The sequence below is a fragment of the Sphaerodactylus townsendi genome, linkage group LG02 (genome assembly GCF_021028975.2).
Source record: "Sphaerodactylus townsendi isolate TG3544 linkage group LG02, MPM_Stown_v2.3, whole genome shotgun sequence".
NCBI classification, from domain to species: domain Eukaryota; kingdom Metazoa; phylum Chordata; class Lepidosauria; order Squamata; family Sphaerodactylidae; genus Sphaerodactylus; species Sphaerodactylus townsendi.
Window position 1 is genome coordinate 68,594,027 of NC_059426.1, and position 26,886 is coordinate 68,620,912.

A 26,886-nucleotide genomic window follows, 5' to 3' on the forward strand; every position below is an offset into this window, starting at 1 on the left:
AACAATTTGTAATGTGGTACCTTACATGTCCATAAAAATGTTATATAAGTTATAAACTTCACACAGAAACATGCTAGTTAGCAGCAGTTTCATCTTGCTCCCTAACCTGGATACTTATATTTTGCTTCCTCGTAGTTGGTCCCTTACCTTTTTCAGCAAGCCCACCATACTAGTGTATGGATTTAAGAGAAGTGCAAGTGGACGTGAGAGTTCTTCTTGGTACTGAAGGCAGTAGGCATAAAATTTTGACCAGAACTCTATCTGTAACTGTCTAAACTCTTCCTGTGAGAATTCATATTCAGTAATATTGCTCTGAAACTGAGGGGAAAAAAACCAAGGTTCAAGACTAGATGTTTTCCTGATAATTAACATCTTAACCCGTGAATAAAATGCCATTCTTTAACTTTAACAGAAATAATCATTCTCCAAACAACATTTTTGGCATTCTGCACAAAGAAAAAACATCCCCCATTAATGTAATACCTAACAGTTTTACTTGTGTTATGCTAAAAGTATTATTACAGCACCATATGGATAAAGTACAAACTAAGTTTTAGTACACTAGAATCAAGATACGGAGCAGAATTAGTTCAACAGCAATTCTTGACACTAGTTATAAAAACTTTGGCAGAGTACTTTGAAGTCTATTATTTACACTAAACACAAGAGATGAAGTTTGAGAACAATTGGCTGTTGTGGATTTTCTGGGCTGTAAGCCATGGTCTGGTAACTTTTGCTCCTAACATTTCACCCCCATCTGTGGCTGGAATCTTCAGAAGCATTACATGGTCCATTATGTGTCTCTGAAGATGCCAGTCATAGATGCAGGTGAAACATACTACACGGCCACACAGCCTGGAAAACCCACAACAGCCAGTTGATTCTAGCTAAAAGTCTTTGACAATATATTGTCGAAGTCTTTCACGGCCGGATTCAACTGGTTCTGGTGGGTTTTCCGGGCTATGTGGCCGTGGTCTGGTGGATCTTGTTCCTAATGTTTCATCTGCATCTGTGGTTGGCATCTTCAGAGGTGTATCACAGAGGGAAGTCGGTTACAGACTTACCTCTGTAATACACAAAGAATCATAGAGTTGGAAGAGACCACAAGGGCCATCAAGTCCAATCCCCTGCAATGCAGGAACACACAGTCAAAGCACTCCCGACATATGCTGATCCAGCTTTTGTTTAAAAACCTCCAAAGAAGGAGACTCCACCACTCTCCGAGGCAGTGAATTCCACTGTCAAACAGCCCTGACGGTCAGGAAGTTCTTCCTAGTGTTTAGGTGGAATCTCTTTTCCTTCACCTTGAATCCATTACTCCGTATCCTAGTCTGAGGGAGCAGAAAACAAGCTTGCTCTCTCTTTGACATGACATCCCTTCAAATATTTAAACATGGTTATCATGTCACCCCTTAACCTACATAAGCTTTCTCCAGGACTAAAACATCCCCAGCTCCCTAAGCCTCTCTTTGTAGTGCATGGACTCCAGACCCTTTACCATTTTGGTTGACCTCCTCTGGACTCGCTCCAGTCGGTCAATATCCCTCCCTGAACTGCACAGTTGCTTAAGAACTGTACATTGATCAATATTCCAGGTGAGGTCTAACCAATACAGAGTAGAGAGGTACAATAACATCCCTTGACCTTGACACTATACTCCTATTGATACAACCCAGATTCACATTGGCTTTCTTGGCCACCGCATCACACTGCTGACTCATATTTAGTTTATGGTCTACTAAGACTCCCAGATGTCTTCCGCATGTAGTGTTGTCAAGCCAGGTGTCACCTATCCTATATCTGTGCGGTTCATTTTTTCTGCCTATGTGTAGTATCTTCTGTTTATCTCTGTTGAAACTCATTTTGTTTGTTCTGGCCCAGTTGTCTAATCTGTCTAGGTCTGAAGATGCCAGCCACAGATGCAGGCGAAACGTTATGAACAAGATCTACCAGACCACGGCCACACAGCCCGGAAAACCCATCAGAACTCTTTGACAATACTTTGAGAACAATATTGCTAAAAACACAGGAAAGTCAATAGGAACATATTGTTGCTAAAAGCAAGCCAAGATGTACCTCCCTTCTGCATTACAAAAATGAGATCCCCTTTTATTATATTTGTGTACTATCCTCAGTAACAACCCTGTGAGGTTGATGGTGTTAAGATGTTTATTAAATGGAGAGGCAGCAAATAGTGTAAAATCACACAGGAAGTCTCAAGGTCATGAACTAGCAGGAATTATATCTCTTGTCTTCCAGTGAAACCCCAGACATCTCCTATAATGGTTTTGTTTCTTTTGCCTCATAACTAGCATACAGGCCTGCATTCATACAAATTGTTGTGAAACAAATGCGATCAAAAGGAAGATAAAGTACAGATTAATGCCACCATTTAGCAGGAATTTGTTGTAATGCCAAATTGTAGAGTGCAGTTGGTAAGCTAGTGTAGTCAGAATGTCAAATTAGGATCTAAGTGACCTAAATTCAGTCTGCCTTAAAAATCTGATGAGGGATCTAGGGCCAGTAACACATTCTCAGACTAACCTACCTCACAGAGTGTTCTGCTTCAAGAATAAAACTGAACAGAAGAGAATGATATAGTTTAAGCTGCTTTGAGTGCCCACTGGAAAGAGAGGCAGGTATAAATGAAAGAAATAAACCCCCAAACTTTATATTTCATACTCTGATACTTTGCCTAGTGTAATCAAGTATCTTCTGATTAGATATTTGCCAAACTACTGGGTCACTGATTATTACATAACTAAAATGCCAGAAGTATGCAAAAGTCTCCACATCCAAAACCCTGCTAGTCATGAATTTCAATAGCTAGCAATCAAGTCGGACCGTTTAATATATGCAAGAATTCTTGAGAATTTCTGGTGAACAATTATTAAAGAATAATTGAGGAAACATGGAATAGAAACAATAAATCTTACCTCGTTCTCCACAGCTATAGTAATTTCTCTTCTCAGCTCATCCCAGGACAGGTCTGAGAGTCTCTCAACCCCTGGAGAAAAGATCTTTAAAAAAACCCAAAAGTTTCTCATACATTGCTGAAGGAAGAAATACCACCAGTAGTCACAACTTCATACATAGGTCTGAGGGATACTGCCAATTAATGATGCTTCTTCAAATTTCTGAAGAGTATCCCAAATCATTAGCTTGACGCACCAACCCACTGAAGTCTTACCAAACAAATTGACAGGTAATTAGTTTGCTCAGTTAATATAACTGATGCTTATGTGACTAGTAGTATGATTTAGCAAATAACAACCTTTCCTTTTTTTCCCCAGACATCATCCTACCAGAATGTTTTGCCATTAAGCAACAATCCCCAACCTTCCAGTCCCATCGTTTCCTCCCTTTAATCTCAAATCATCGCTTTCAGCCCTAGAGCTCAATATCTACTTCAGACTACAATTTTGATAAGCACCTCTCACTACTAAAATTGACTTTTAATACGGAGACCATTTGTAGCTTCCATGACTATGACAGCATCTTCTGGTAAAGTTCCAATAGCTCTGTCAACCAGGCTCTCACAGAGAATAAATCATCCCTACATTTAACCTACTGCACAAGTGTCAATCTGCTTCTGTGCGCACAGTCAATATTCAATATGAATCTCTGTGCACTTTTACCTTCTTTCCTTTAATATATCCATCCTTTGATGGATCAGCACAGCCCTAAAACTTGGTTGTGACCTTTTCTTTACCTATTCAACTTTCACATGCAAAGTGAAGGATATAAAGAACTGAGTCAGTTCTGTTATTTTAAACAAATCCTGTTCCTGAAGCATGAAGTTTTCATTCTGTATTCCCAAAATCTAATACGCTTGGGATACCCATTCAACTATTGCCAGTATATCACATTTCTCCTCTTGATAGTGATTTTCCATTTAAATGTAGCTGTATGATATAGCACACTGGACTACGGCAGGGCTCCAGCAGAGAAGGCACCCCCAAGGGGTCGGAAGGTAGGTAAGACTGCATTGTCAGGAGTTCGACCCATTGGATACCTCACCGTTGAATGGCAAAGTCTTACCTCTCGAGGTGGTGAAGGCCATCTTGAATAAGGTTGTACTTCTTTACCAATAAAGCTACGTCAGGCCAGGAGGAAGAGCTTTTTTGGTGACTTCCTGTTAATGCTTGAAAACCCAGTATCTGACGAGGCGATGAGAAGTGGACAAGCAGACAAGAGAAATAGACAGCACCAACACTGTGTTAACCTACTCTAACTAATCCAGAAAAAACTATAAAATTGCGAACATGGAGGGAACAAAAAACTCTAGATTCAAAAAAATGGATTAACTAACTCCGTGCAGACAAAATTGCTATTTCAGGGCGATAGTCCAGACTACCGGGAGCATATTATCAGAGGAGAATCGAGAACAGGGAGGGCCAAGATGGCTTCCTTCACCACCTCGAGAGAAGACCCATTCACGGTGAGTATCCAATGGAGTCGTTCTCTAGGGTGGTTCCGACCATCTTGATGGGACTCCCAAGCAGTACCCCAAATAGGGTGGGTTGCCGTTAGTCTCCAATAATATGCTCTAGGACCCTTCTGCCGAGAAGGAAGCCTGGACAGCGTCCAAAAGGCGATCAGCCTATGAGTGTCTGGACAAAAGATGATAGGGAAGCACGTAAAGTTTCATGGCAGCAGCCCTACATATCTGGTCTATGGGAACCTGCTTGACTAGGGCTGCATTAGCTGCTGCACTTCTAGTAGAGGTGGGCCGCATTGGATCCCACTTTCCTGGCACGACCGGCAGATTATTAGCCTTGTGTGCCCTTTCGATAATGCAGGCTTTGGATATTACAGCTAATGGCGGCAGCTGACATCGGCTTCCCCCCAATTTGGCCGGAGAACCACATTGACAAAAAAGAGCTGAGATTTCCCTAAGCTGTCTTCCCAGTGCATTATAAGGAGCAGCTTTTAAGCGTCCGTCGATGCGCCAATCAAAGCAATGCGCAGAGGCGCTCCCTGGGGTGAGAAGGCTTGGGACAAAGGTTAGGCAACCACGACCTCCCTGTCTCAGGTGGAATTCTGAAGGCTGACCTTAGGCTGGAAGGTGCGGGTCCAACTTCAAGACTACCCTGTCGGGGAAAAAACTGGCAAAGGTTGGGGTTGACGGAAAGGGCCCTAAGCTCCGGAAACGCAGCGTGGTGGAGAGTAATGGCCACCAAAAAAAGGAGCTTCATCGCGCCCAACCAGCGTTGAGCGGAGATGAGCAGGACTGGACCGGCTCAAAAGTGCGACTCTGGTGAGCCAGCGTACAGCACCGCGTGGGGGCGCCAGGAGGGGAAAGCTGATGGGCCGGTTGGAGCCTGCTGACTGTTTCACCCCTTTCAGGAACTTCGGAGAACGTCCGGGATGGCGGCTAGAATGGAAACATCACCCATTACAGATGGAAGAACTGTGGCTTAGCGCGGCGAAGTCTGCCGCCCTCTCAGAGAATTGGAGGGAAGCCGGAGGCCTCCAGCGAAAACTTCAGCTGTCCTGTAGGAAGGCCAAAGCAGGAAGAAATAGAAAGAGGAACACTCTGGATGCGACCTGCTTTCTCCTACACCCACCTAACAAACGCCTTCCAAGATGAGTTGTAAATCCCGATGGTGGACCTACGTCTGGCTGCCACCATAGTGTCCACCACCGCCTCGGAGTAGCCCTTGCTAATCAACCCCCTCCGCTCAAGAGCCACGCGGTCAGCTTGAGCCACCCTGGATCCGGGTGGAGAAGGGGCCCTTGTGACAGCAGATCTTGAGTGACTGGAAGAAGGAACGGTGGCGCTATGGAGAGTTCCTGAAGCACGGAGTACCACGACCTCCTGGGCCAGTTCGGTGCCACCAGAATGATTTCCCTCCCCTCCTCCTGGACTCTCCGAAGCAACCTGTGCAGCAGGGCTAGGGGAGGGAAAGCATAGAGGAGACCGGTCGGCCAATGAGCTGACAGAGCATCCACGGCGGTCGCTTGAGGGTGGAAGAAGCGAGTGATGAAGACGCTGATCTGCGCGTTCAGATGAGTGGCGAACAGGTCTATCACCAGCCTTCCGAATCTGGACACGATTTGACTGAAGACCTGAGGCTTGAGCCTCCATTCGGCATTCGACAACCTTGTCCGACTGAGCCAGTCCGCCTCCGTGTTGAGGCACCCCCGAACATGTTCCGCCTTCAGGGAGGTCAGGTTTGCTTCCGCCCACTGCAGGACCCGGTAGGCCTCCCTGTGGAGCTGGGAGGATCGGGACCCCCCTTGATGATTTAGATAACATTTGGCAGAAACGTTGTCGGTGTGCACCACAACATGTCGGTGTAGAATACTGGCTCTGAAGGACCGAAGGGCTAGGAGTATGGCCTTGATTTCCAGGACATTGATGGGTAGAGATGCCTGAGAGGGGGTCCAGAGACCCTGGGCAAACTGTTGGTTCAACTTGGCCCCCCACCCCCTGAGGCTGGCGTCGGTGAAGATGTGAAGTTGCTGCCGAGCCGCAAACACCTTCCCCCCGCTCAGATTGCTCGCTGAAGTCCACCAGCTGAGACTGGCCCGCGCTGAGGCGACAGGGGGAGCACTCGGTCTTTCCTCCGGATGATGCGCGACGCATGCGGACGCAGTAGAGCCTGAAGAGGCCGAGCATGGGCCCTGCCCCATTGGATGAGGTCTATGGTGGACATCAGGAGCCCTAACAGGCTGGCAAGCTGGAGCAGGGTCGTGGATCTGGCCCGTAGCACCCTGAAACAAAACTCCTGGATCTTTTTCAACTTGGCTGGAGGCACGAAGAGGGTGCAGGAGGAGGTATCTATCAGAGCACCGAGGTGCTCCATCCTCTGGGCGGGGGTGACAGAGCTCTTGCTCAGGTTGACGACAAAGCCGTGGTTCGACAGCGTTCTCTGCACCGAATCGACATCCCTGGACGCTTGCGCTCTGGACCTGGACCGAAGGAGAAGGTCGTCCAGATAGGGGTGGATGTGGACCCCCTGGCTGCGTAGGAGGGCTATCGGAGCGACCAAAACCTTGGTAAACACCCGGGGCGCAGTCGCCAGGCCGAAGGGAAGAGCCACGTATTGGAAATGTAGATTTCCCAGAGCGAAACGAAGGAAGCGGGAGTGTGGGGAAGCAAATTAGGGATGTGCAGGTATGCATCCTTCCAGGTCGAGAGAAGTCAGGAAATGCGCCTCTGTTGGAATCAGCTGCTATAGGGCCGAAAATCTGAGGCTGCTTCCATCGCGGAAGCGAAACTTCGCGATATGAAACTGCGGAATTCACGTGGACGGAGGATTGAGAGGATGGCCCCTGGAGTCCCCGTTGCTTCTTTTGGGACAGTGAAAAAATGGGAGTAGACCCCCACTCCTCCTCCTGGCCAAAGCGGCACTGGTTCGATCTCGCCGGATGGGAAAGCAAAGGTGAGAAATCGCTGACTTCAACCTGGCGACCTTTTCCGGGTTTCAAAACTGATGGGTGAGGGGAGGAACCGGGTCCCGTAACAAGCAGCCATGAACTTCTAAGGAGTAGCCCGGAGGAAACGATCTCCCTGAATCCATTGGTCGGGTGAAAGGGGCCAGCCCATGTTGATGTTGGAAGTGTTGAAGCCGGCCTCCTATCGGGTATGTCGGGCACGTCATGCCTTGTTGCTCCTGGGCAAGGTCAGGGCGGAAGGACTTTCCACTCCTCCTGACGCAGGGTCCTCTGAAGTCCTGTCGTTTCCGAAAAGGAACTTCCCCTGACTTCCTGCCAGGTGGACCGCTCACCTTTCCCGTTGCGCGCCTAAAGGACGACCTGTAAAGGGGACCGAAAGTGCTGGCTTGTGGGCTTAACCTGGGCTTGTCGAAGCTCTGGACGATGAGCGGGGCATAGCTCTTTTTTCGTCCTTTGTTTCTAACTAACCAGGATCTTTTCCAATCCAGGAGCCAAAGAGAATGCCGCCAATGGTAATGCGTGAGCTGGCGACCACCGTCACTTTGAGAGGGTGTCAGCTCTGCCAAGGCTTGAGCCAAACCAGGCGGCCTTGGTGACTGCCAGCCGATGCCATGATGCGCGACGAGGTCAAAAAAGCGTCAAGAGTGGAATCCGCGAGGAAGGACACGGCCATAATCACTCTTTTCAACACCTCTCACGAATTGCCCCCTGGTCACAAAATGGGGTGATGATGGCCAACAGCCGCTTCAGCCAGACCAGGGGTGGCTCTCGGGCCACCCGTGAAGCCGGCTGAAGGAGCTAGAGGGATCCTGGGCAAAGCCATGGCGACGAGCCCTCATGGATCCTACGTAAGCCAGCGCCTCAGCTTTTTTTTTCTGTCAACCCAGGGTCCCCTAATGCTGCCCTCCACCATCCCTGTGCACTAGGGGCCGTCCCTGAATGCAGGGTGCAGCTGACAGGACCACCATCTACAAAGCGGGGTCTTTAATGAGGGCCGTGCAAGATGTCCTGGGGCAAGGTATAACTTGTTAAAAAACAGAAGGAAAGCGCCCTATTATTTGAGGGCTGGTGGATTAATCCAATCGTTTCTGAATTCACGCTCGAAGAATTCAGGTAGCGGAAAAAATTCTGGCACACCCCTATCCTCCCAAGCGGCGAAGCGATGAGGGTCAGCCACCTTAGGCACCCCCCCTTTTGATACGTTGGTTTGGAGGGCTGGGTGGAGTTCGGGTCCTCAGCGCCCCTTCTGGCCTTGTGCGTGGTAACGCCAAAAGCGGAAATGGTTTTCAGCGAAACGGGCAAAGCAGGAGAGCTGGCTCAACTTTAAAGAGCCGGGTGACTTTGGTCTGATGGCTCAGGGGCAGGGGGGCTCTGGGTCGTGAAGAGAAAAAATGATCCGGATCTCTGGCCAGTTCCCCTCACTAATGTCACTGATGTTGAACCATGACCAAGGAAGTGGCTTCAAATCTGAAGTCTCTGTCTGATCTTCTGCAGGAGACCTAGGGAGGATCTGGTTCCTCTGTGGCGCGCCCTCCTTTCCTCTTCCCAGGTGGAAGGGGGAAATCTGATGCAAAACCCTGCTCCCCTAATGTGAGGGAGTTGCATCAATGCCACTAACTGCCGAGGGCTTTGAAAACTGGCTCCAATCATTGGGGAATATCCTCACTCCCGTGTTAAAGGGATGGGCCCGGTACCAAATCCTCGCCCATAAAGATCGAAGTCACCTCAAGTCGGGTCGGCGCTCTGGCGCCGAGGCTGTAGTTGATCGGCCAGGCTGCTACGCGCGCTGGGCGGAGTGAAACGTGGCAGAGTCGATGCGGCGCTGCCCTCCTTCTCGGCGCGGACGAGTTCCGCCAGTCTTTTTTCCCCGCTCGCCGCTGCTGCCTGCTAGTTAGCTCGGGCGGCCCGTGACATCGGCCGTAAGCTGAACTTCAGCGCTGCCTCGTTCCTCTCTCCCCTGGTGAGCGGGAGGCGCTATGCGCTTGACGTCTGAGCCCGGTAAGCGGGCCGGTCATCGGTAGGCGCTGGTCTGCTCCGCTTCGCCGGCTGCACTGCCGCCACGGGGGCTGCAGCACGGCTCCGGGTCGCATACCCTGGTGTTTTCTGCAGCGGATCTGCAGAAGCCCTCCCTGGGCGGGGAAAAAGGCGCCGTGGCCATGGCCCCTGAGGGCAAGAAAAATCTCCTCCGCTGAGGTAAAAAACTGGAGACGGAGGGAAGGACAAACGGGGAAAAAACTCACAATCCACGAAGGGAAGGAATACACAAGAAATCCACAGAAAAGAAGGGACGAAGAAAAGCTGCAAGGAGCCTGACGAAATTGCTGCTCTAACTAGCGTAGGCAGGAAGATACTGGGTTTTGGCGCCAACAGGAAGTCACCAAAAGCTCTTCCTGCCTGACTAGCGATTGGTAAAGAAGTACAACCCATCAAGATGGCCGGAACCACCCTAGAGAAGAAGAGCGTGCAATTCCCTCCCCTCTGGTTTCACTATTGCCTCGGAGTGTGCTGTCGCCCACTCTCTCCCAAACCTGTTTAGACTCGCCTCCTGCTCCACCTCCTGAACACATCCATCTTTAAGTCTCTCCCCAGCAGCTGCCTTGGCTGGGGATGATTAGCCAGTGCTACCTCCTCCTTGCTAATTCATATCCATCTTTGCAATCTCAGTGGCACATCCTTGCCCTTCCTAGTTGCACATATGGCAAGTCAGCGTTGTGAATTGTCATGCATGTTGGGCTAGCCTTGCCCTATGGATTTATCCCTTGCTCTCAGACAGGTCCCATGCTACCATCGCCTCCTTAGAAGGGCCACTTGTTTGAGGTGCCCACCATAAAAGCATTATAAACTTCTGCAGACAAAAGAGTAACTAACATTCCACTTCTGAAGACATATAACTCATCTGCCTATCTACCAGCAGAAGACTACTACAACCCTCCACATGTCTGAGCTATCCTGATCAGTTATCTAAATCATACTGTTCAGATAGATGATCAATTTAATTTTGTTGTGGATGTTCAAGTTTTAAATTTATTCCCCAACTTCTACCCAAGAGAATGCTCTTTTTTGGTGACCGCTTTGGCAGGTTACCGTTCAGAATGCCAAACTTGCAATTTCATGCCACAGAATTTTTAGTTGGTTTGCCAATGCCAATTCCCACTAACCTCACAAGATCTGTAACAGAACATACAAAGAAAATACTTCATGAAAGCGTCGCTCGCTCACCTGTAATGCCTTAAGCAAAGCGGCATTTGTAAACTGGCCAGGCATGAAGATAGCTTCAGAATATGTTTCCTGTAAGAGACAGCATGATTGGAAATATCATTTGAGAGGTCTACAGGATTCATTTTAAAAGGATGATTGAAAATAATTTTAGGCTATTTCCAATACAGCTGAGTGCCAACCATGGGACAGCATTATGCCCTAACTATGTCCAAAGGTGAATTTTGTGCTTTCAGTATGTGCCATGGATATGAAAATATTCTACAAAATACACTATCTACACCCGGGAGAGAAAAAAAGCTAAATTGAACTATAAGTGTTGCTGCATTGCTCATATAGCAACTTTAGAATTCCAAACCTTGAAGCACACCAAGATGGGTTTATGAGGAGAAATATGAAAGAATACACTTATAGAAAACAACGAACACCTCAGTCAGTGTACAGATTATTCTTTTTGACATGATGCTTCTGAGTCCTTCCGTTCCATCAATGATACCTAAGAATTATTGTTCCAGAAGCACAGATTACACACCAATCAGCCAAACGTGAAACGTTGCACTTCAACCTGTGCTGTTTAGCTCATTCCTGATCTAGGAACAGCAGAGAAGTTTATCTTTCAGAGACTGCCTTATGACCTTATGTGCTTTACCTTTCATTGCACTGAACATTTTTCCACATAACGCTGATTATCTGTATGTGTGAACAGATCCCTACAATATATAATCATATTTGTTTCCACGTTCAAATCCATAATGGATTCACACATCACAACTAGCACCAAGTATACAACTCTTATTTGTGCTCAATCAAACAAGCTATGCATTGTTCAATATAAAATGCAAAACAGAAAAATGCAGTTACCTCTTTAAACTAGTTTATAATCTACTCACCCTTGGGTCCTGGTCATCTCGAATATCTACTTCTTCATCTGGCAGGGGCTGAACAGATACTTGATTCCACTGACCTGCTACGTTACTGAAAGAGGATTGCAGATGTTTAACAAGCCTTGTATCAAAGATGTCATACAAATGATGAATGATTATTCCCAAGCAGAAAAATTAACAGCAACATATGTAATATTGATACCCATTAACTTCCACCCTTCCTCCCCCACATTGCTGACCAAAGACATCACAGAATATCTGCAATTATAAACAGATTTAGCTCCACCTGCTTACAGACTCCCAACTACCGTGTTTCCCCGAAAATAAGACCGGGTCTTATATTCATTTTTGCACCAAAAGATGCATTAGGGCATATTTTCGGGGTAGGGTTTATATTCGGGGAAATACGGTGCCTTCACAATTCATTAAGGTGGGCTCTCGGCAACCTGTTGCTTCCCCCATCAGGTGTGATACAAGCTGCATCCTCATTGGCAGGGAGCACAGGGCACTGTCTGTGATTGTAATCTGTAATTACCGGTAGGGGTTATTTTTGGTGGAGGGCTTATATCAGTGGTTCTCAACCTTCCTAATGCCGCGACCCTTTAATACAGTTCCTCATGTTGTGGTGACCCCCAACCCTAACATTTATCCATTTTACAGATGGAGAACACTGATGCAAAGAGTCTTAGGCAACCCCTGTTAAAGTGTCGTTCGACCCCCAAAGGGGTCCCGACCCCCAGGTTGAGAACCACTGGCTTATAATTTAAGCATCCTCCAAAAATCCTGAAAAATCATAATAGGGCTAATTTTCAAAGTAGGACTTATTTTCGGGGAAACATTATCGGTGCCCTTCAATGCCAAACAGATGCCACTGGTCTACATATCTAGCAGAATGTGATGACAGAATGGACTGGACTACTTCAGATCTGCAGAGGAGGGGGGAAGGACTGCATCTTTGTTCCCTCTTATTAAAGTCCACGCAAATTAAAAATAAAAGTACATTGGGAAGAATAGTTCTGCCCGAGCCCTTTATACGCAATGTTAGCTTTTACTTAAAGGGAATTTGTAACATAGAGGACTGAAAAAATGTAATCCCTGATCTGCAATCTGAAATGGGGCTGTCTATCAGACTACATCAGCAGTCTGCCACTTTGTTTTCATGTTATTCTGTTGCATGTGTAGACCAAAACCAACTCAGGTTGGTTTTCATGTTATTCTGTTGCATGTGTAGACCAAAACCAACAGAAGTTTTATTTAGCCACTTACCTTCTGATATCAAAACAGAGTATAAGGAACCTCAATTTTTAACAGTTTCAGCTCTCTAATCTAAAGTCTCTAATCTTTCTACTGATTCTTCAATAAGAAACACTTTAAAGCAAATACTAAAAGCTTACTTTTAAGCCAACAGACTTTCTTAAGAGATAAGAGAGAAAAAAACTTACTGTTCAAAGTTTATGTATTTTACAGTAGCCTGATTTTCATCATCATGCCAGAGTGCCCAGATCTCAGCTGTAGTTAAGGCAAAGTCAACAAGCGTCTCCTAAGCAAAGAATACATCACACTAAGCAATTAGACATGAATTTAAAGGTCACTCTTGATGTAACTTAATCTAATAAATCAGAAGAAGGGAATGGAATTATGTTGGGGATAAAACTCAAAATTCTGATAAATCTCTAAACAGGCTATTGTGGGTTTTGTGGGCTGTGTGGCCGTGGTTTGGCAGGTTTTGATATGGCTGGTTCTGATGAAGCAAGCCATAGTCGCAGGTGAACTGTTAGGAGCAAAAACTACCAGACCATAGCCACGCAGCACCACAACAGCCAGTTGATTCCAGTCATGTAATCCTTTGACAATACAAATCTTTAAAAACTTTGTTTAGTGGCAGCAAGCATGGACACTAAGGAATCAACCACTCAAACAGTATGTATACACAGAAGATCCCTATAGGGTTCAATATTTTTTAAAACTCTGCTTCATCTATAATAATGCAAAAGCTTTGTAACATGTTGGAATGATGGGAAAACTGTGATGGGAAAATATTCCTATTCAGCCCCCCTCTCTATCCAAGTCACATACCCAGCCAATCTGCCCCATCTTTATCTGAACCGTAAACAACAGGCAGCATCCTTTCAGGTTCATTGCTCCCAGAAGAAAACTTGACCCCCTACCTGAGAGGTGAACAATGATGATATGTGATCCAAACTATAGTGGTGACTCTCTGTGCTCACCAACTGGAAGACACAGAACTGCAAGACAAAAAGCCTGCAGTTAGTGAAAGTATGTTACAATTATATCCTGTTCTTTACTCAGATGTTATGACCATTGAAGACATAATAGCACAGGACCTTGGGATGTTGTACCACTTAAATAAGACAGGATAGCAAGTAATCCTTTTCCCCCCATACCAGTGATTCCCAAAGTGGGCGCCACCGCCCCCTGGTGGGTGCTGCAGTGATCCAGGGGGCCGGTGATGGCCACAGGTGCATTTGGGGGGCGATGAATAACTGTAAGGGGACGGTGAAAGCATAAAAGAAAGAAGATTTAGAAAAATTGATTTATGTATTCCACTCATAACGCTTAATTTTTCTTTGAACAACGTAGTTCATAAATAGTTTCATAATTTCAAAGTTCAATGTTTCTAATTTACACCTTTCTTTACTATATTTTACGAAAAAGGTAGAAACATTAATACATATATCTTTCTGTTTAATTGCTATTAAAATAAAAAAAAATTCCAGGGGGTGCTAAGTAACATTTTTTCTGGAAAGGGGGCGGTAGGCCAAATAAGTTTGGGAACCACTGCCCCATACTGTCCACCTGTTGACTCCCTATTGAGACGCAGCAATCATTCTGGGATTGGAGCCTTTTCACCCCCATAGGTGTCAAACTTGCGGCCCTCCAGATGTTATGGACTACAGTTCCCATCATCCCCTGCCAGCATCATGCTGGCAGGGGATTATGGGAACTGTAGTCCATAACATCTGGAGGGCCGCAAGTTTGACACCTGTGCCCCAAGGAGTTCCAAAACAACTGGCAAACCTTCAAAGGTGGGAAGCACACACGAGAAATCTAAATCTTTAACTATCCTGCAACAAGATTCTCTAAACTTTAAAAAACTACAAAGATTCATCTTTGGTAAAATCAAAGTGAAAATTTCAGATATGAACTTATAAATCCTTCTAAACTTTTTTCATCCTATCTAAGGGACCAGTGAGTTTCAGTTCCCTGCTTTTTCAAAACAAAAAGAAATTACTGACAATATATTCAAGTTCTTTATAATTTAGCATAGCAATTTAAAAGTTATATTTATGTAGCAAAAGTTACAAAGTTCTACAAACTGCTCAGAATGCACAATGAAAGCCAGAAAGCTCCTAAAACAAATCTCGCCTCTGCAACTCAGAGACCACTTATTATACGTGTAAGCTCTCTTACCTTTGAAAACAAATAGGAAACTTTTATTATTGAAATGCAAAACATTCTAGTACCTGTCCTTGCTTGGGTGCATGCAAGTACACACCAATATAAAGCCCCAGTGTCTCAGAATATGCCAGTTGTAACTTGTGTCCAATTCCAGCAGCAAGCCTCAGGTCTTTACTTACAGGCACAAAGTCTAACATATCAGCCACCATCAGACACATTTGATCCTGCCAAAGTAAGATGCTAGATAAGTAACACAAAGCAGCCCATACATTAAATGTTTACATGCAACTGTCAACAACAGCTAGAAACCCAGAGCAGATTCCGACTTTCATTCATGAACAGCTGACAATAGTTTAAAAGAATTATTCGAATTATATATTAATTAAACTAGAATAGGACTAAGAGGCAAAACAGATGAAGGCATCATAAAACTCATTTTACAGCTTAACAAAATGTTATCATTCTGATCAAAATATAAGTATTGTTTATGTTATAATGATATCTTTATGAAAGTTCTTGATGCTTGGGTGAAAGGTGAGTTGACTAAAGATACAAATTGATTCCAAAATAAAAGAGGTCACCAGTGCTTCTTTGTTCGTTGCTACTCTAATTTGAAAATAGCTCTATTAGAACAACTCACTAAATCAGATTATTAAAAAAAGTATACAACCATAGGCCAATAGTAATTTTCATCAGATTTTTACTGCTGAAAATTATGGATCATGCTGCTAGTAAAATTTTATTAAAGGGTTGGGTGCTAAATTCTTATTTATTATTCATTTACTGCATTTATATCTGACTTTTCTGCTCAATGGGGACACAGAATAGCTTATATCATTCTTTTCTCCTCCATTTCATCTTCACAGCAACACTAGGAAGTAAGTTAGGTTGAGAGAGTGTGACTGGCCCAAGATCACTCAGCCAAATGGGGATCTGAAGCTTGGCCTTCCAGATCCTAGTCCAGTGGTTCTCAACCTTCCTAATGCCGCGACCCTTTAATACAGTTCCTCATGTTGTGGTGACTCCCAACCCTAACATTTATCCATTTTACAGATGGAGAACACTGATGCAGAGAGTCTTAGGCGACCCCTGTGAAAGGGTCATTCGACCCCCAAAGGGGTCCCAACCCCCAGGCTGAGATCCACTGCTCTATAGGTGCTACAACACATTGGCTCTCATTTCCATTTTATTTATTTACATTATCCCATGTAAGTAAACTTAATAAAGCCAATTTTAGTTCAGTTTTTAAATTCTTTAAATATACTGTTGTCCTCATATCAGAACTATGAACCTATATTATTATCACAAGCCATGTGAAAAGGATGTTTCACTGATATATTTAAATGTCACTGGAGTGAGATACTGTCTGTACAGAACCTTAAAAAATGCTCTTATTGTAGAAATGTATTTTAAAGCTTACCTCTTCCCAATGGCTTCCTAAGATTCAGCTTGTACTCCTGAACCCAAGTAGCCTTCCAAACTACAGTGTAATTTACTAGTATTACCAAAAGTGCCAAGGGCCAAACAGCCTGGATCTTGCTTTTTCCTACGCATCTGTACTGTACTGTCACTGTTCCCTAGAGGATCAAATACTTCTACGTTCCATACCAGATTCAAAGAACCAACAGGGAGGACTTTTAGTTCTATGTTCCTTTTTTATGCCTAACTTTTCTATACCAATATCATTTGTCAAACATAGAAGATTCTTCTCCTTATCACAGTTTGAGCAGACTTCTGCCCAGTCATTGTGAGGATAGCAGAAGTTATAGCACTATTCCCTTTCTGATCTTTTCCTCCGACCTTCATTACCCACACAGAGTTTTGGTGATAGTGGGATGAATTTGTTCCTCTTACGCATTCTTCAAAAGACCCTGTTTTGCCAAGTTACCTACGGATGCTAAACCTTGACTACAGCTGAAGGAAATCAGTAGTCCAATTAAAGTTTTGTTTGGGAGTTCGAATAAATGTATTGCTGAAGCACAAACCATGGCCTAGAATGGACTGCATAATCTATACTGATGAGATGCAACTGTCATATATGATTTCCACTCATTCATGTAACTTGAACTGCACACTTATTCAAATTGACAAGATATCAACAGCTGGCAATTGATACTTGGTCACACAAATAATCAATCACTGCAGCTAACAAGTACATATGTTGGAAACAAACTTTCAGACTCACTTTGTAAGACCACATTCTAAGTTTATGATCCTGGTAAAGTGCAAAGACAAAGGCATCATGCTCACGGCAGTGAACTGACAAACTAACAGGAAGGTCTGAAAGACTTTGATCCCCTCTGGAATTAAAAAAGTAATAATTAAATACAATAAGCAAGAACAGAGTTTTTAAAAAATACATCAAAGCAAGAAACTGCTTTAAAATTTGTATTAGTTAACACTAGTAATTGTGGTTACAATTCAAAGGACGGTATAATACAGATCCAGAATGCTCCCAAGTTTCAGATGTGCATATGGCTTTCGGTGGCTATAATATTCTTCCTTTCAAATCCTCTGGTAATAGAGAAAAGCCTCTATTTCTCATACAAACCTATCTACAGGAAGCACACAGGAAATATACTTTTATTGCAAGTCAGCTGAACATAGATAAGAGACCATGAATGAAATTAACCAAGCTTGAGATGTAATCTAACCTTCTTCACAAAAGGAATTTAATTTAAGAAGATTACAGTACTTTTCTAAATTGTTGGACTGAAACTAACACAGTCAACCCTAAAGGCATGGGACAGGCAACATATGTTTATATATGAAATATCCTCTTAAAAAAAGATAGAAATAGGATTCAAGTCCCAGCCTACTAGCTCAAACAAAGCTCAAACAAAGAAGTTCCCTGAAAAGGTTCACAGATTAGAAAATCACATTAAGTAGGACATCCTTGCTCTTTCGACTGCATTCTTGATTTAGATTAAGAGGAAACCAGTAAGAGGGTACCACATGCTGTGAAAAGCTAGTTTTTAATCTAAAGAAATTCCATTCAGAAGGACTACCAAGTTCAGCTGCATTTACAACTTTCAAGAATTGCCTGGAGCAGTTCTATATTAAGTGCATTACAGCAGTTTAACCTCAAAATATAAAGTGCATAAATTTATCACATATTTATTTGATACTTTCTCAGATCTACATATACTGAATAAATGTTGTTTATAACAACTCCATAAAGGAGATTAGCTGTGATTTCTTTGTAATTAAGCAGCAATTTGATCTTGATGTCCCACTTTCAAGAATTAACTTTTATATCACATCAGATCTAATCAACAAACATATTTTAATGTTAAAAAAGGATATAGCCTTCTCAACAGCTGGAATTGTGAACAGCATCCTTATTACCTCTGCAACATGGGATTTCAGCTGCAGCATAAGCCTAAGACTATTTCAGGGCTTCAGATCTCAGCCAAATGGAAAAGGATCAACTTCAGCCATTCTTGAAATCCCTATCCCCTTCACATAATAAGACATGCTATCTATCCCTTCTTTATCTGGATGCATTCCATTTGATCACATGAACAATCCAAAATTATGCTAAATGTTAAGAAAAATCAACTAGAGCGACAGCAAAGCTCAAGTATTTAACCAGATCTTTGATGACAATCTAGACCAGTGAAAACAGTGAAGTAAAAATTAATTTCTATTTTTAATGTGGTTGCTGAAACATAAACATAATTCAGTTAGTAGTACTTCAAGATGAATGGGAGACTAAGCATTAATTTAGCACTTCCATTCTAGCTCTGACAACAGTTATGTTATGCTTAATTTCTATACCGCCCTCCCCGGAAGGGCTCAGGGCGGTGCACAAAAAGATAATAATACAGTACATATACCATGGTCATGACATCGGCAACATCAGTAATAAACAATCATCAATAAACCATGGACAATATTTCAATATCAGCAGTACTCAACATAATCGACATAATAACATATAACAACCCTCATAACAAAACATGATCAACACCATACATCAGAACAATTCTTAATATAACAGTGTCCAAAATATCCTAACATAATGTAACATCACAATCCTCAGTAATAACATCATCACACAACATGACAGTAAAACAACATCCTAATATCCCTATGACATCACATGATAATTACACCACCATATAGTACATAATGATAAACAGTAAGAACCCAACCAGGAGGACAGCAAAAATTGTTGCAAATTGTTATAGCCTAGCCTTGTTTGCTAACAAAATACGAACCTGATAGCTGTTGGCATCCAACCTGTAAGTAAACGCTGCATGACTGAACTCTGTTTCAGCTCCACAGTTGAAACTGTCCCTATAAACAAGAATTGATCAGTTAGCAACTCATGTCTGGTAAGCAATGAAATGAAGAAGCAATTAAACCCAAATAATAATCTTATGGGAGTTCCAGAAGGAAGCATACAAGACAAAATTAGTCATGGAACGTTAAGAGATGAGCAAGGATGACCAAATTGCACTAGGAAGACATACTGCTGATGTAAACTGAGATGATCTTTAGGATAACATGAAATGGCATACTGCATCATTATACAAATAACCCTGTTGTGATGCACCACCAGTGATTTATAAGAAAAGGATAAAAACGCCACACTAAGTCACAAACACAGAACAGAGTGAGAGGGGGAAGTGCAGTTATTTAATACTACTGGCATTCAAATCAAGTACTACTGGCATTCAAATCAAGTACTACTGGATTTAAATCAGTTTCATACATTTGCATTACAACCTACTTCCTATAAAAATAGTTTATTACAACAGATTTAATTAAACACCACTCTACGCACAGAAGTACAGAATACATGTTACCCTCATCTCCTTGGAGGAACCGTAGCATAAACATGTACTACATAACTGAAGTATGATTTCTGAGATTTCCAACCCCAAGCAATCTGAAACAAATTACTTAGATCAATGTATATTCTTACCATGAGCATTGTGAGGTGGCAGATTGAGAACAAAAATCCCACCAGAGGCAGATGGCAGAGCAAAGAGAGCTCCTCCATCGCTGCTAAGCCAAGCTGCAGATGCAGTGGAACTAGCTGCCAATCCAGGTAATGTAGGAATTACATAGAAGTTTGAAGGATCCCTAAAATGAACTTTCCCAATATCCGTAAAAATAGACTGCATTTGACTTTCTGTTATCAGCTCCTATAAGAAAAAGTGAAAATAACTTATGTAATCATCCAGAAAAAATGTCAAATGACTTTTAAAATTAAATTTTACAACATTTGACCAAGAGATAATACAAATCCTTAAACGCTATCACTGCTTTTTTTGTAGTCTAGGCTATAGCAATCTACTTATTTTTCACCACACTACATTTATTCCCAGTAAATATTTTAAAGCATTCATTCTCACTCAGTAGCTTAGGAACCACATGTGGCTACTGTGGTTATGATATACCAAATGTTGTTGTTCTTAGAACTGTGTCTTTAGAAATTCATATGGGCCCAAGATGAAGCTGTTTTATTTTTAAAGGACATTACTTGCCTATGACAACTCTATCAAGGTTGGGCAAATGTAAGATTCTATCTTTGAGGATGGGTCAACATATGCAGCTGAATAAGATGGCAGAATGGGACATACTATTGTTGAATAACACCAAATTCCCAGTAGTGGGGAAAAACATCCCTAGATGCTCACAGGTATCGTAATAATGAGCAGAGTAATATTATATTTTTGTGGTTCCCTAAAAAGAGGCAATGCACCCCAGTGGGCTGCAGTTATTCCTTCCACTGTATGAAGAAACTTTAGTTAACAAAACAAAGCAGAGATTGCCACAAGAAATCAATCTCAGTAAATAAAAGTATTAATATCTCTCTGCAAACTACTTTATATGCATCTCGAATTACAAAATATCACTTGTATATAATCAACATAAGTTCCTCATTCCTGTGGATCTGTTAGAAGTCACATCCACAGTATGACATTTTATTAACCTGCCATTTATATTCCTCTTTAAGACGACAAGTAAAACCATTTAAAATTTTACTTCAAAAAGTCTCTTGTGTGCCAAATAATTTTGACCTTTTAATAATTGAAAGTAGAGCAATTCCATCAAAACAGCATTCATACCAAATCTCTCTGCCTCTACTCCTTCCTTCTGTAATTTTCCCTACAGGTATTCGTGAAATAATTTTCTTTTCACATATCAGAAAAAGTGAACTGTGTTTTTTGAAAGCTCATACTGAAATAACAGTGGTTAGACTTCATGGTGCAACTGGACATTTCTTTCATTTCAAGACCATGTACTAACACGACCAACTCGGCAGCTGTTTGATTTGGGATTTCACTCAGTTTGTTCTTCACCACCTGGCAACTCAAGCTTCAGGAGGTGGTCAATATTCCCACACACAAACACACACCATGGCTAGCATGTCCTCTGTTCAGGCTTGCACTCTGTGAATTGTTTGCATGTGTGTGTCTTTCTTCCTGCACAAGTAGTGCTGTGAAAAGTGCAGGAGAGATAACTCTTGATATGCAGGGGAAAGAGGGAACTGTGACAACACTGATCCAATATTGCCCAAATACTAATAGGCTGAGAAAAACTGATTACAACACAGATGATTCCTTCTTGCTCAATAGTTTACTTTTTGCTCGCTGCTCTCCACAGACACAGTGTTAGTCTGCAATTACTATTGTGTGGGATCAAACTATTTTTTTGACATTAGAAAGGGGTCTTCGTACTCAAAAAGACTGAGAACCACTGTTATATATTATTTTTTGTGCAGTTTGAGGAGGTGCGTAGGGCACGCCATATTCATGTGGCTCTTTCGGTTGATGAGAATTATGAATGCAGCTCTCCATAAAACAGAGTGAGGAGGACTACTGCTTTAATGTGAACCTGAGTAAATAATGTTATTGAAAACACAATAAGAAAAATTTGGCAGCTTTTAAAAATTCTATCTGTAAAACAAAAGGCTACCACATAATTGGCTAAGAAACTACACATTTTAAAGTTCATTTCAACAAGGGTCAATTCAGAAACAAGTCACTGACTCATGCATTCCCTCCTCCTCTCTCATGTAGTTTACTTTCTGTTTCGTGTCTAGCGTTACAGTTTGCCAATTTAGCCCCCATGGCAAAATGTGAGTAGCAGTTGTCTTCTAAACAAGTATCAGAATCTCAGTTCACACCATGATTTTTGATGCTGCCTAGGAAAGCCATAGTGAACCAGTTCTCACAGCACCAGCCGGCTATGGATAGTGTCAAACATGAAACTGAAAAGTAAGCTTTACATGAGAGGTTAGGTGGGAACATTAGAGATGTGAAGACCTTGGAGAACCCCCTCCCGCCGGGTGAGTACAGACAGGATACCCCCAACTTTTTCTCAGTTTTTCCCTTATGCTCAAAGTAGAAATCTGAAGCACTTTATCACTCTCCCTCCTCCACAGGAACTACTAAATGATTTATGTTTTTTGAATTAAATTCTTTTTAAAACCAGGTTTTACATACTCAAAATGCTAAGACTGTATTTAATGGAAGACTATCTGTTGCATTAGATATCAATGTTTGTAATCATATTCAACATCTTTAAATGCAATTCATTCTGTTCACAATAAATACATTAATGAACTACTGAAAATGTTCCCGACATTGCTAATACCCAAATCTTCTAATAATGATATGACTATATTAAGACGACTTCTAGATCCAAATAAGGGACCTTGGTAATGCAATCCTAAAGAGAGTTACTTCAGTCTAAGCCCATTCATTTCAATAAGTCTAGACTGGAGTAACTCTCCTTAGGGTTGCACTTTGGGATTTTTTTAACAACAAAAAGGTTCCCACTTGCTGTTTTTAATTTTTCCTGCTTTTCAAATGGCCAAACTCAGGTTCCTGTGTTAGGCTACACCAGTTTTCAGTGATCTCTCACACTATATTTGCTATTTTATTAGAATTACTAACAGGGTAATGAAGTCATAAGCATTGTAAGGCACTCAAAGCTATTTTGCCTAAAGTAATTTTTTCAAGATTTTGAAACAATAAAAGCAACTGAACTGATTACTTACACTTCTATACATTCGAGCAGGATGTGGTAACATCAATCTGTGCACTGTCTGACTGGTTGAAATCAAGATAACAACATTATTCTGTGTTTCAAAGATATGCACTCCTCCAGGTAAAAGGCTGCAGTTCTGAAATTTGATATGAACTGCATTGTTCAAAAGGTTTATATCCAGGGACTCCTCTGCCAATTCTAACGTGCCACCCGAAGTAGCCCTGAAAAAAGATACCAAGTCAAGCCATTTAGCAGTTATAAACTTACATTACTGAGTATGGCCAACAGTCCAACCCAGTATTTGTATGCATGGAGGAGATGCTATAGATCAGTGACGTTCAGTGGCTTGGAACTTACCTGTCACATACAAGCAGTGGTTGTCTGAGCACTGCTCCCCACTGTGACACCTGCTCTATGTCCCAGGAGAGCGTGCAATGTCAATGCCTGGTGAGCTTGTGATTTACAGGTAGTTCCCATCTTAAAGCTGCTGCCAGGGGGACTGCAGGATGGTTAAAATGTGAGCCTTCCAAACCTAGAACTCCATGCTAGGGAAGGAAATAAAAAAGCCCTTCCTTTCCAACAACCTTGTACCCTTCTCTGCAGCCTCCGAACTGTCATCCCAGCACCTGGGAAACTGCTAGGAAGGGAGCAAACTGGAAGCGTAAAAGACAAAGTAAAAGCAGTCACTTGGGAAATGACCAAGCTGGTCAAAGTCAAGGTAGTCCTAATTCTCTTTCTCCAAGGCTAGCTCGTACCTCTCAACCTGAGCAGCTGTGCCTCATGCTGAGGAAAGACAGAATATCTTCCCATCGATAGACAAGCTAATTAAAAAGTTTATGGTTGCATATTTAAGATTAATAGTTCTATCTTACATTATTCTAGGTATGTGTTTGGCACAGTGAGCAGGGTATATAGTAGCCATGTGACTCTTTTGGTTGATGGTAATTGTGAATGTGACTCTTGGCTCTCCATGATCCATAGAGTGAGTACCACTGCTACAGAGATTTCACTATGTGACATATCACAAAGCATCAAGTGTGTGAGAGAGAACCTTCGGATAATCCAGCAATGCACCATTCAAAGCTATACAGCTTACTGACCCTTTGATTACAGGGGGGAAGATGTATGTGTTGGGACAGGACCTCCCTGTAACTGAAACCACACTCCCTATGTTTACTGGGGTTAGCATAGGAAAAGGGAAAGAGAGTCAGCAAGAGCTATTGTATGCATAGGTTTTCAGACCTGGATGAAGGGCAGCCACAACACAGTTGACAAGAAGTACAACTCTGCATCAGCATATAAATCAATAACCCCTGAATAGGGATTTCAGAAATTACTAAAAGCCACCCTTGGGGGCCACTTACAAGCAACTCCTCATGAGAATCACAAGTTTTTCTGCACATCCTCATGGCAAGCAGGTTGTTTCACTAAACAATCATTTATCACAATCCATTCTCCACAAGAAAGCAATTGTGTACATAAAGTGCCGTCAAGTTGCAGTCAACTTATGACAACCCAGGAGAGTTTTCAAGACAAGACAGTAACAGAGGTGATCTGCCATTGCCTTTCTTTGCATAATGACCTTGGTTTTCCTTGGTGGTCTCTCATTCAAATACTAATCAGGGCTGACCCTACTTAACTTCTGAGATCTGATGAGATTAGGCTATAAGTAGTTACCAGAATAAAAACAAAAATGGTTGTGAGATTTTGGGTTGTAACATTAAACTCTTAGGGGAAGGAGAACATTATTAACAAAACAGTATGGGCAGTATCTACATAACCATATAAAACTGAGAATGAGCTGAAGGGCAACAGGCACAACAAACTTTTTAAAATGCTTATCAGGATTCCCTGGCAGTTGCAGCAAACCATAAGCCAGTAGAATTATATACAGTCCAGGTAATTTTTTTTAAAAGATTTGACATGGGAACCAAATTGGATATAATGGAAAGTCTTGTGCATATCAGAGAGCTTAGAAGAAATAAGTACAGAATGGAACAGTGATACTAACATGCTCAGAGTCCCTCCCTCCAAAAAAAAACAGTGAAAAATTCCTTATATCTATAATTATATTTATATATACTAAAACCAGGGGGGAACATTGAAAATGCTGGGGGGAAGAATTAGAACTAATAAAAGGAAACATTTCTTCATGCAACGCGTGATTGGTGTTTGGAATATGCTGCCACAGGAGGCGGTGATGGCCACTAACCTGGATAGCTTTAAAAGGGGCTTTGACAGATTTATGGAGGAGAAGTCAATCTATGGCTCCCAATCTTGATCCTCCTTGATCTGAGATTGCAAATGCCTTAGCAGACCAGGTGCTCAGGAGCAGCAGCAGCAGAAGGCCATTGCTTTCACATCCTGCATGTGAGCTCCCAAAGGCATCTGGTGGACCACTGCGAGCAGCAAAGTGCTGGACTAGATGGACTCTGGTCTGATCCAGCAGGCTCTTTCTTATGTTCTTAATTCCAACATTACCTTTGCCCTTCATTCCACTCAGTTCTTCGTTCCACTACCCATTCTCCTATTTGTTGCACTTTGTTCCACAAGAGGTGAACCAATACAGCAACACACTCCTCATATTCTTCTTTTTCACAAACTGCACCACCCACATCACCGCAACTTTTAATTCTTTCTGCATTGCTTTTATTAATATTACCTTTCCTTAATGACTGTCAAAGAGTAAATGCATTCACAGTCACAAGCTCCTTGTCACACCTATTCTCAGAAATCTCATACTCTTGTGCTCTACAGACATAACGTTTTCAGGTTTTGAATATTCAGTTCTTCACACTGCAGTTCCACACATTCTATTGTTGCCCTTTTAACATACTGTGGAAACCATTCATATTCTGGAAACAGAATAACTTTCTCAACATGAACATGGAAATTTTAACTAATAGTCCGGAAACTCTGTAGTACAAATAGCCCCAGTTTGGTTGGAAAGTCTCATTTCTGATGCTAAGCTTCATTACAGTATCACCCTATTGGTGTCTGAAACACATCCTGATTTGACTTGATTTATTTGATTTGATACCCCGCTGTCTTCCAGGCCCTGGACACTCTTATCAGCAGAATGGATGGGCCAGCCCGTCTGATATGGGCTGACAACTTATGTGGCTATAAAGCGACAGGAAGCGAGACTATGCCTTCCAGCACTCACCAGTGGATGAAGCGGTTTCTGGTCACGGAGCCGAGCTGCCCACTCCCCTGGTACCAATACCCGCCTGCGCTGTCCGCATATCGCACGGCTGAAGGGGACACACCACCACCTGCAATGGGATGGACCAGGGAGGCAGGTCAGCCAGTTCGCGCGGGGAAGAAAACCGCAACTATAACAATAATAATCACCACTCAGGCTAACCGACCCAAACCTAGTCGGTACCTGGAAGGCTGAACACGAGTTCCCTAACCCGGCGCTGCTTTCCCCGCTCCACCGCACTCAGCTCCAAGTATCCCCGATCCGCCAGGACTACAGCCGCCGCCATCTTCCCTTCCCGCGCGCGGCGCTGCAAAGGTTGACGGGACGGCAGAAGAGAGCATGGCTGGGCGAAGTCTGTGTTCGCGGTGCATCACGGGACGCGAAAAAGGAGAAGGTGGTAAAGAAATAGATTATTCTATCAGGCGAGAGTTGATGAACCTCATCTCTGGCTGTTACGTCACAGAGGGGGGGAAAGGCTTGGTGCTGCTGCCCTCAGGGCACGTTCGGTTCTTTTCCAACTTCAGGCGTGTTGCAATTTATTTGGCACAAAGATCAGTAGATCTTTCGCGGCGGGAGACTGATTTCTAGAACGTAATGTCAGGGATGCTGCACCTTCCGAAGCTTAGGAAGTCTAACACCTGAATAGGAGACCCCTTGGTGACCCTGCGAATATATCCGGTGGGTGGGTGGAGTGATGACGTATTTAAAATAGGACTGCAACATTCTTAAATACGCACGTTTAAGCTC

At 43.0% G+C, this 26,886-nt stretch overlaps 1 protein-coding gene across 2 annotated transcripts in view; it reads right to left on the minus strand.

Moving 5' to 3' along the window:
- The window catches only part of NUP160 (nucleoporin 160), a 56,524-nt gene extending 30,024 nt beyond the window's left edge, over positions 1-26,500 (minus strand). The window contains exons 1-13 of one of the 2 annotated variants that reach the window (XM_048484946.1): positions 26,323-26,486; positions 26,101-26,209; positions 22,945-23,155; positions 19,858-20,080; positions 19,148-19,226; positions 17,110-17,224; positions 14,990-15,148; positions 13,673-13,750; positions 12,947-13,044; positions 11,511-11,595; positions 10,624-10,692; positions 2,937-3,020; positions 148-318 (exon numbers count right to left, since the gene is read on the minus strand). In XM_048484946.1, the coding sequence (XP_048340903.1) occupies positions 148-318; positions 2,937-3,020; positions 10,624-10,692; positions 11,511-11,595; positions 12,947-13,044; positions 13,673-13,750; positions 14,990-15,148; positions 17,110-17,224; positions 19,148-19,226; positions 19,858-20,080; positions 22,945-23,155; positions 26,101-26,209; positions 26,323-26,425 (1,584 nt within the window). In that variant the 5' untranslated portion in view covers positions 26,426-26,486. Of the gene's footprint in view, positions 1-147; positions 319-2,936; positions 3,021-10,623; positions 10,693-11,510; positions 11,596-12,946; positions 13,045-13,672; positions 13,751-14,989; positions 15,149-17,109; positions 17,225-19,147; positions 19,227-19,857; positions 20,081-22,944; positions 23,156-26,100; positions 26,210-26,322 lie in introns of both variants that reach the window. The other variant, XM_048484947.1, reaches the window with a different exon arrangement.
- Between the last annotated feature and the right edge of the window lie 386 nt (positions 26,501-26,886).